This window comes from Alligator sinensis, unplaced genomic scaffold (assembly GCF_000455745.1).
Source record: "Alligator sinensis unplaced genomic scaffold, ASM45574v1 scaffold293_3, whole genome shotgun sequence".
In the NCBI taxonomy this organism is placed as follows: Eukaryota; Metazoa; Chordata; order Crocodylia; family Alligatoridae; genus Alligator; species Alligator sinensis.
The window spans coordinates 357,235-367,941 of record NW_005842604.1 but is presented as its reverse complement, the minus strand read 5'-3'; the positions used below and the strand labels follow the sequence as shown (position 1 = coordinate 367,941).

Genomic DNA, 10,707 nt, shown 5'->3' with positions numbered 1-10,707 from the left:
AACTCTTCAGCATTTTACAACAGTGTAGTATGAAAAAAGTTGCTAAAAAAGCTGTTCTTTGCAAGCTCACTATTGAGAATTTTTTATACTAGAAAAATATTCTAAGCTGTGATTCTGTTATTTTGTAGGTTTTTTGAGTAGTAAGTTTTCAATATATAAAGAACTGGACATATTAATGCAATTTTAGCTGCTTTATTTTGGTAGAAGCTACAATTTTGAAAAAAACACTTCAATAACACATTTCCTACCTGGTAAAAAAGACAGTCATCTTAAATTTGTAGGCAAGTTGGCTATGGGTGCAAGAAGATGGCATCCTATAACTGACATAACTGCTAGCAAACTTCCCCATACAGACTGCTAGCAGAAGGTGGTTTCTGCCAGCAATGCTGCTGCTATTCAGGGAAGCTGATACCGTTTTAGTAGTAAAAAAATTCCTTTTGCTGGCAGAGTAGTAAATGCATGTGTGGTGGTGGGGGGAGGAGTGGTCTTTGCTACTGTAAGAGCTGTAGTCATTGATCTGGTTTCACATAGGGATCCCAGTGAGTTAATTGAAGGGTCTCAGTGCCTTTGAAAAAATGTATCTTTCTAGCAATGAGAATGCAAAGTAAATTTGCAGCTTCATTTTAATTGTCTTATTTTGTTTCATCACACAAGTTTGTTTGTGTTTTTTGGCAAGATTTTCCTTTTATCATGGACTTGGAACTTGCCACTGTAAGAGTGAAATACTGGCTCTCTTGAAGTTAGCGGGAGTTTTGCCACTGATTTCAGTGAATCTGAGACTTTATCCAAGGTCTCAGATCAAAGTAACTGGGTTTGGAAAGTTTTTGCACAAAATACATTCAATTGTATCTGAGTTGCACAATGCAAAATAAATGCTTTCTTCTTTTAAAAATACAAGGTATTAAGAGCCTCTTCTTCTTCTTTCTTTCTCTTTTTTGTACACTGTTATTTCAATGGCAGAACTGTAAAGCTTATTTATATTTGGCTAAAAATGGGTAGCCATGAGATCAATTCTTAGCTGAGGGGGAACCGGTGAGGGACAACACAAGTGATGCAGTACTGTGAAATTAAAAAGGGAAAAAAAAGCTCTCTTTGTAAAATTAATGTTGTTTTTGCACGCAGCAAGGGCATAATTATTATTAAGCAAGTAAAGTAATTGAATAAACGGTATGTGCAACTTTTACCAATTAAGGCAAGAGTTCTCAAAATGTGAGTCGTGACCCTCTGGGGGGGTCGCAAGCAACTTTAAAAGGGGGCCGCAAACTTCCTAGGGGATATGCACAGTAGTGCAGGGAAGTGGCACGCAACAGCAGTGCGAAGTGATGGATGGTAACAGCGGCTGCCGCGTGTGAGCTCCCTGTCCCCTGCTGCCGCCATCCAGCACTTGGGGGCCATGGTATCACAAAGTTTGAGAACCCCTGAATTAAGGTTTTTATTGCAATAATTTTTACTTTTCCTGACTTAGTTATAATTTAAAGTTGCAAGATGGATGTAGCATATTTTTACTTTTAATAAATGTAATTGTTTCATTTACATTTCATTTGATGGCATAACTAACATTTGTCCTTTTTAATATGCTTATCTTCTTGCTTTTTAGGTAAGCTTCTGGGTTGTTAGAGAGATTCTTCATGCACAAACTTTAAAAATAAGAGCTGAGGTTCTGAGCCACTATATTAAAACTGCTAAGGTAAGAAAGATTGTTTGTTTTGGGACTTACCAAGATGAAACTTCTTATACCTGAGTTCACCCATTCAAAATGCATGTGTATAAATATTTGTCTGACACTTCATTTGGCTGTAGTTGTGTCTTGACATGAATTGGTGTTTGGCTTCATCAATGCGACATCAGCAGAAAGGGTGGCAGTCCAGAACTCCAGAATTAGAATCACATTCCTTAAAAATGTTCTCTTAACTTTGAAAATAACATTTCTCATAGTGTTTCCTCATTTTTTTTTTCTTTAAATATAATTTATTACTCCTTATATAGTACAACCTGGGTTAAAATCTTTCACTGCTTGCAGGTTTTATATGTTTAGATTTGTTCTGGTGGCTGCCATTTAAAATATTTTATGATTTTTTTTCTGCTAAAAGAAAGGTCTTTAGACCTTTAGCAGTAGTCTTATGACTATTATCAATTAGTATCAATTTAATATGAAATATTCACGTTTGGGGGTAATACAATTTCAAAAATACTTCTCGATTCAAGATGCAAATCAGGCAGCTTATAGCCACGTTTCACTTATGCTATTATATTAATGATACTTTCAGTACATGAGTTAAACATCCATGGAAATACCCTGTTGTCACCTCTATTTGTGCTGTTTCATGCCACAAAGAAATGTGGAGCGTCCATGTATGTGCCTCGTGTGTCCCTGTACATGAGGCAGAGTTCAGTCCTCCTTTGAAATGTTTGTCCATGGGCACATTCCACTGGTGGGGTGTGTACATTCTATACACTTGAGCTCAGAGTGAGCATTACCTGTAGAGCGCATACATACCCTGTTCCTTGTGCTATGCACTGAGGACATACAGATCAGCATGCATTTCACGATCCATAGGACCTCTAGCTAGCTTTGGCCTGAGACAACTTTCTGTGCAGGATATGGTATTTGGCCCTACAGCCACTTTCCAACTTATTCTGGAGTTATGGATGAATAAATAAATCTAAGTAACTTACTAGGGCATTATGTGTAATGTGTATTCGTGATTTCATGTTTTACACAGAAACCACGAAAAAGTGGTTTCTGTGAACCCCACAGAATGGAGATCTACCTGCGATTTTTGGCAAGCAATTGCCGGGGAGGGGTAACTTACTCGAAATAAAATGCTGGCTCCCTCCCCTCCACCCTGGAGCACGTGTATAGACCCCCTTAGTGCTTCCAGAGTTGCTCTTCTGCTTATCTTACTGTAAAAACATAAAACTCCACCTAAGTTTTGATCTAGCAATTACATTTTCACTATGCTGTTTCTAGCTCAGATTTTTGCTAAAGTAGATTCCAAGGTATTTAAAAAAAATACCTCAGGTTTTTTTCCTGGAGGGGGGGAAAAAAAAAAAAATCTTGTTTCCCCCTTTCATCTTCATAAACCAATACTTTCTAAGCTGTTTGAGGTGCAGTACTGTTGAAAGGCACCTAATAACCTTTGGAGACCTATTTGAGATTGTGACAGTATCACTGTGTCATCTTTATATAAAGCAGAAGGAGAGGATCTTTCAAAATCATGAATGTGTGAAATTGATTCCCTGTTGGCACCTGTTTTATTTCATAGTTTCATAGTAGCTAGGGTCAGGAGGGACCTGAACAGATCATCTAGCCTGACCCCCTGCCACAGGCAGGAATAAATGCTGGGTTCACAAGACCCCCTATCATTCAAGAATAAGTTGAAAAGTAGTGAAGCAAGTGGACATCCTTGTCGTACCCATCTAAGCTGAGAAACTCTTGGACAGGGTGCCATGAATCTTGTAACGTACCCTAGATGCTGTTTTTGAATAGTAAGTGGTAATAATTGTAAGAGAGCTTTGTCCATTGATATTACTGAAAGTTTCTTCCATAGTTTGAATCTGACTATGTAGTCAAAAGCTCCCTTTGAGCCTTGAATGGTAATTGTCAAGGATGGATATTTAAGTAGTTCTGGCAATAGATTTTTAGTGTGTGTGTGAGAGACAGTGAGAGGAGTGACCATATGTTGAAGTCGCTTCAGTTTAAAGTTGAGAAGATTGATTTATTATTTGCTTGAAGACAAAGGACTCAGGATTCTTTGACATGCATATCCTGTTGCCAACCAGGGAGATATATGCGAGTGTTTCCTGATAGTGTTTTTCTGCTTAATACTTAAGGTGTACATTTGACAGTCAAGATATTAGTGCTTGCTGAAGCTAGCTTTAGGAACACAAGAGATTTTAAATTAAGGTGTGGGAAACTGGATCAGATCCATAATTCAGCAGAGTAAGAACCATGATGAGTTGATTTTGTGGGGTCTGAATTGTAGGAGATATGAGACTTGTTTTGTAATTGGCAAAAAAATGAAATGTCAGTTTCTTCTGGGAATAGTAGGCAGAGGTGGTATGTTTAGTTCACAAATCAGTTTTAAAATGTTAATGACAAGTTAATTGTGGACCATCAATTGATGGTGATTTATGGATGGTAGAGCAAGAAGTTAGAAGATATGAATCAAAATATGATGGTCTCTTTCCTCAGTAGGGTCTCTAATATTTGAAATGAGTTTATCAACAATAATGAGAGTGGCTGTATTCAGTCTGGATAGATTGACAGTGAAATGGATAAAGGTAGAAATGGATGATCAGGAGTTAAATGTGGTGGATAACGGCACAAAGGAAGTGTAGGGTCTCTCATAGTGAGTCTTCATTCAAGAGCATATGTATTGCAGGATTTAGCATACAGGTTAGTAAAGGACTGCATCCTTGGTCACTAGAAATTTAAGGAAACCTACTTGCATGTCTTAAAATGACTGCCAAAGCTTAAGTTAACAGTTTGAATGTTTTTGAGTTGACCATCTGGAAAATTAGATAGGGTTGTTGAAGTGGAGAATTCCATTCTTTAGTGGGGTGCTGGTCACTGATAGGAATATGGCTTGACAAATTTTGCTGCAAATGTCTTGTTGGATTGTAGGTACATGTTCAGCATATTGAAGGCAAAAATTCAAAGTCTGAGGGACATTCTTGAGACCAGATTTTTCTTCAAGGTATTCAGCAAAATTTTCAGTTCAAAATTGGATTGGGTTACTCTTTTAACAGCAGTGATGCCAAATTAAATAGGTTAATTATAAACCTTTCTTTGGCTTGGCTGGTTGGACACATTTGTGACTAATTCAGGAAAAGTAAACAGCATTTGTTCAGGAAAACCTTTTTGTTGCTATCAAGTGTATCTGGTAAAGGAACATTAGGACCTTGATCTGATCATAGTTGTGGTGGTGAGACATGTATCTGGGCTTTGTTTGAGAGTGTTAGCTGTGAATGCATTGGCACTTTCTACTCCTATAGGTAGGAATGAATGAGGAGTGTTGTGTGCTAAAAGTAGGTTTTGTTCCTTCTGTGCAGGACAAGAGCTTAATCAAGACATGTGACCTCATATAACAGATAAAACTGGGTGTAGTTCAGATAGATGCCATGTCTTTGCAGAGCTTCTATATAGCTAGCTCATGATGGCCTCCAGAACTACAGTGAACAATTAGTTAGGTTAGCTTGTCTAATGCACTGTTTCTTTACATTAATGATCAAAACAAGCCAATTATTGAGTTTTGTTGACAAAGCATGGATTCTGCTGTGTGGATAAACTGGTTCTTCTAAATGGAAGCACTACTGAAATAAAGCTAAAACACTGGTGTCAGGAGAATTGGTAAAGGTACTGCAAAGATGTCTGTCTTGCACTGTTGTCATTTGGATGCGCGTATGGCTGTGCATCCCAAATTTAGTTGTAGATATTATATAGGAGTTTCAAAGAAATTGAGACAACTCTGAGGTCCTTGTCTTCCCAAATATTTTAAAGAGATCCACTGCTTTTATAATAAAGGAATTGTACTTTCAAGCATTTGGGGGGCCTGATCAGTTTAAAAAGAGGCGCTGTGAAAGTTTTTTCCTTATGCAGACATGTTGAAAAAAACATAAGGAAGAGAGAAATAGATGCCATCTGTAGCTGCTGAGTCTATAGCCCTGTTGGCATCAAATTAGCTAGTTTAACAAGATGCTCAGGAGTTTTATTCCCCCTTCTGGTTACTATATGGAGACTTTGTATTTTCTTTTGTTTTGTGTTTTAGAATGACAAATATACCAATAGGTACTGAAAATAATCTGGAAAGGATATTTTATCAATTTATTACTGTAGTCCTAATTATCAACTTGGACCCCATTTTGCTAGATTTTCTGTTAACATAGAATAAGAAGGATTATCATGTCTCCAAGCAGGGTATAAACTAATTTTAAAGTAAGTGGTAACAAATGCATGGAGGTACAAGGAAACAATGAGACAAGATCCAGTCAGCATGATAGGGTGTGATAACAGCATACAAGTGACCAAGCTAGTAAGGTTTTTGTTAGCATCACAGGAAAAGAGTTAAAGGAGGGATTTGGAAGATAACAAAATAGCTTGCATAAGTTTTGGATACTCCACCTAACAGCAGAGGCCTGCATGGGGAAAAAGCACAAAGGTACTTGTTAACAGTTTCAAATATGTGAGTAATCCTGTTTCAGCAATGTTGAATTTGAGGTGGAGGCTGATAATTGACAAAAAGATTTGCAGAGAGGTTTGAGATTTTAATTTGGACAGGAGATAAGTCTGGAGAAGAGGACCACCCAAGCGTCTCTACTTTGTTAGTGATCTTCTACAGTGAAGTGGACCCTAGTAGAAGTTTGTTGCCCTATTAGTGATAAACACGTAGGTTTAATTCCATTCTCTGATGATCCTTCATTTACAACCTTCAGCAAAAACACTACCATACACTTGTTAAATTCCTGGTACCCTCCATTTTGGGGACAAAAGTTTGGTCATAGGCATGTGATTTAACAGCTAATCTAGATAATCTGGGTGAAGTGGGACTGGACTTGGTTCCACAGCAGCAACTCTTTTTTTTTTACTGACACTACTTTTAAATCCAAACTGTTGCGCTGATGCCATTAGGTGAGATACCCATATAACAGCAGTCGGTGGAGCTTTGGGCAGTGTTGGACATCAAATTGGAGAGGGACATGTTTTTACACTCACCCTAAGCATCAGCTGGTTTCCTGGAAAATCAGTATGTACTTCTTGTTTAGCTGTTTTGGCGTGACCACCCACATTTGAAAATTCTGCCACACTGCCTTTTATAATCTAAACCAGTGACTCGAGCAAGGCCATGGCACCTTGCAGATCCTTGGTGCTGTGGGGTGCCACGCTGTTTGATGTGCAAACATGATCTGTTGGGGTCTGAGTTCTCTGCAACAGAAGAATTGCTCTATTTTTCTTTAGTCAAAAAAGAGTAAAAACTAAAAGCTTGCATTTTCCAAGGAGTGTTTTGGGTCTATCAAGGGGTTCCTCAAGTTTAAAAAGGTTGAGAACCACTGATCTACACTATGCAGCCTAGTCCTCCCCTATTAGAGTATGCAATTTAGTGGGAAATGCTGTCCAGTTAATTTAGACAAAACTCAGACTACTCTAAGGAGAAAGTTTAAGTATTGATATATAATTAGTTGCCCCTCAGAAACATCATAAGGTATGGATCTGCCACTCTGCCTTGATAGCTCTTTGAGAACACAATATAATTTCTCCCCCATTCTGAGCTTTGCCCTAGAAGTTTTTAAATGCAAATCTTGTGGGATGATAAAAATTAAGGGTTGAAAATTAAGTGTTACTTTTGACATTAAGAAAAAGAAATGTGAATTATCTGTAATAACATCCCCACTCTACAGGATCTGAATGAATGGGTTTTGCAATGTAAGGGAGACCAGTAAATGTGGGTGGATATGCAAACTTTGAAAACTGTTTGTGGTATAGAACATCAATGTATCATGATAAAAATTGAGAATGTAAAGTCTAAAAAGGCCTGTGGAGCTCAAAGAAGTGTTTTGTAATACATGGCAAGATTTGCTATATGTGCATACTAAATATTTTAATAAATAAAGTTGTGGTTTTACTGTTGTAGTTCTAAAATGCAATAATGGAGATTACAAAAAAAATTGGATTAGTTGTAATGAATCTAATCAAGTGTGTTTTATTGGGGGAGGAGTTTGCATATGGTAATCAACTTTGAGGAATCAGAAATATCAAAGTTCTCATGAAACTCATTCCTGGAGAGAATTGTTCAAGGAGTTTAACTTAGTTATATCTCATCCAAGTACTTACCAGATATGCTCTGAAGAAAAAACAAAGTGACTGTCTTATTTAGGGGCTTGTGATATGCAAGAAAATATGGTAGTACGGTAGACATTACTTCATGCCTAAGTCTTGGTCTTGATAGGTCAGTGTGTCTGCCACTCCCACCCAAGTACATTGTGGCCAGATGCAATCTCTCTGTTCAAACACTAGCAAGCAGCCAGGAGTAGTACCCCTTTTCAATACTCAGTGCCAAGTCAAAACAAAGGAGATCCAGTGGAGATTAGCTGAAAGCAAAGTGCCAAAATGGGGTCTCTGGTAATGCTCCCTCTACCTGCCAATATTATGAAGAACTGAGTTGCATTTTTGCATGTGATGCCACCATCAAAGCCAAGAATGCAATGGTGGATTAGAGCCACAGAGAACATGAAAAACACCCAAGACTGCATGGCAAGCACTAGGGGTGTGCAAAGCTTTGGTTGCCAATTTGATTCAGAGAAGATTTGGCAAATCGGGAGACAAAACCCCCCTGCTCTGAATCGATTCAGAGCCTCCGAATCAATTTGGAAAAAGATTCACAGATTTGGCGATTCAGAAGGCAGTCTTGCAGGTGAACAAAAACTGAGGAGGAGGAGGGGGAATTGGAGGGGAGGACTGACATCTGTAGTTGGCCAGTGACTAATCTTTCCTGAGTCCCCTTCCAATCACAGAGCTCTGGGGGTGGGATGTAGAAACAGCATATAAGCTTCTGTCTGCAGCCTTTCTGTCCCTCTTGTGAGCTGTTCCTGCCTGAGCAAAAGAGGGCCAGGCGGCTGGCCCGGAAACGGGTGAGCAGGCAGAGATCTAACCGACACCGGGAAGGCCCCCTGTTACAGGCTACCATCCCTGCTGTTTTCATCCCACTGCGCCTTAACACGCACACAGTCCCACATATCATGAATTTTGCTTTCAGAAGCTTGAGGTGCAGCTTCCCAGAACCCCTTGTGCCTATCTCCATGAAACTTGGCAGGCTGTATGCCCTGAGAAGGGGCTTCCATCCCTGTTGTTTTCATCCAAATCTGCCAAAAAATGGCAAAGTTATAGGTATTTCAGTGATTCTCCATTATAGTCTATTTCTGAATCCCTCCGAATCAGTGCCAAATCTTCCGAAGCCGATTCGGCCGAATCGATTCAGGACAGTGATCTGAATCTCCAAATCAAATCACTGTCCTCCAAATTGGCTGTATCCAAACCGAATACTTCCTTATTTGCACAGGCATAGCAAGCACCCAGCAGACCACCAGTAGAACTTTTTGATTTGGGCAACATACAGAAAATTATTGGGGCAGCCGGGAACCCCTTCTGCCCAGCATGTTCTTCGTGGCATCTGTGGTGGAGACTTAAAGCTTTTCTAGTCTTTTCCCTCTGTGGGATTGAATCTCATTGCCATTGATCATATCCTACATCTGTGCCCACTCTCTTGCACAGCTGATTTCTAATCATGCTCCCATTATCCTCTGTTTTATACCCTTTTGCTTTCAAAATGGCATCTCTGCTAAAGGTGTAAAGATTTACTTCTCTGCTATGAGAAACACCACAGTTATGAGTTACACTTACTGCTTTCTTCCCAAGCTTTTCCTGTAGTGTCTCTCTCCACCTCCCTCCACTAGCTGCAGAGTTTTCTCGCTCCCATTTTGCTCTGCTGTGAGCACTTTTAAAGTTTAAAAAATTGAAAGTTTTAAAAGTTTAAAACAATTATCATTGTTTTAATCACAGATATGGAAAGTTTGGGGATTTTTAAAGCTCATTAGAGAAGTTACATTGATTCACAGCTTTGTAGGGCACTCAGCTTTTCACAGAGCTTTAAAATTTGAAGTAAATGTCTCAGATTAGGCATTGGATACCTTTTAGAATGCATAAATATTTTAAGATGTCATAATATCCTGATTTTATAAAATTAACTCCAGAATTCTATTAATTTTGCAGTGTTCTTTAAACTGATCTGTGGGAAACAAAAGCACTACTCAAGGCAGAGGTAGTGCTCCGTTTTGGCATGAGCATGAAAAGTTAAAGCAGCTCTCTTAGGAGTATCTATGCATCTAGCGTAACCCTTGTGCTCCTGTCTAGCTGGAACAAGTTATCTTGATAAAGAGCAGAATTCCTGTATTGTTGATATATACATTGCCTTTTTGAACAGGGCTCCTCTTTGTCTTTTGAGAGTTTGTCTCAAGGTAATATCTTCTAAGATGAGAAGAATGCATGCAATTACTAAACAATACCCTGTCTCCTTCCATGCATCTTTAAAAAGAGAGAGAGAGAGAGGGAAGTATCCAGAGATCCACTGTGCTGGCACTGATTCATATGAATATTAAAGTAATGAGTCATGCATACAGCCCCAACTCTCACATACTTCCCAGAAAAAATACAAGATGGATATAGTATGAGTTGTTTGGAAAAAACCCTTGCCATCTTCCTAGGAAAGTACAGACTGGGCAGAGATGGTAGAAACAGCATTCCAAAGTGTAGGAAAATTAGTGTTTTATTATTGTGGGAATACAGACTGTAAGGGATAGAACAATAAGTAGTTATACTTTTCCTGATTTTTTTTTTTTTTTTTTTTTTTTTTTCTCCCTTAATATCTGTTAACTGCAAAGAAAGCAGTTATCTTCAGAGTATCTGTCAGATCTTGGGAATGGAGAAGGTGGACATGGACTAAAGAAGATGTGGTCCATTAACTATTCAGTTTGTTATGACTGAGGGATCATAAAGACAGATCTGTGCAGAGAAGGTTTCATGGAATGTTTTCAAAATATCTAAAATGTAGGCTAGATTCTTAAGAAAGGTATGCATAACCTTGGAAAGGAACAAAATGTAATCATTGCAGAGAACAAAACAGCTATGACAGTATCTCTTATTTCAAGAGACAA

The 10,707-nt window shown here is 38.6% G+C and overlaps 1 protein-coding gene across 2 annotated transcripts in view; it reads left to right on the top strand.

The window, feature by feature from the left end:
• The window catches only part of RALGPS2 (Ral GEF with PH domain and SH3 binding motif 2), a 218,787-nt gene that overhangs the window by 91,584 nt on the left and 116,496 nt on the right, over positions 1 to 10,707 (top strand). For both annotated transcript variants that reach the window (XM_006033021.3, XM_006033019.3), the window contains exon 6: positions 1,598 to 1,687. In XM_006033021.3, coding sequence (XP_006033083.1) covers positions 1,598 to 1,687 — 90 coding nt within the window. The remainder of the gene's footprint in view (positions 1 to 1,597; positions 1,688 to 10,707) is intronic.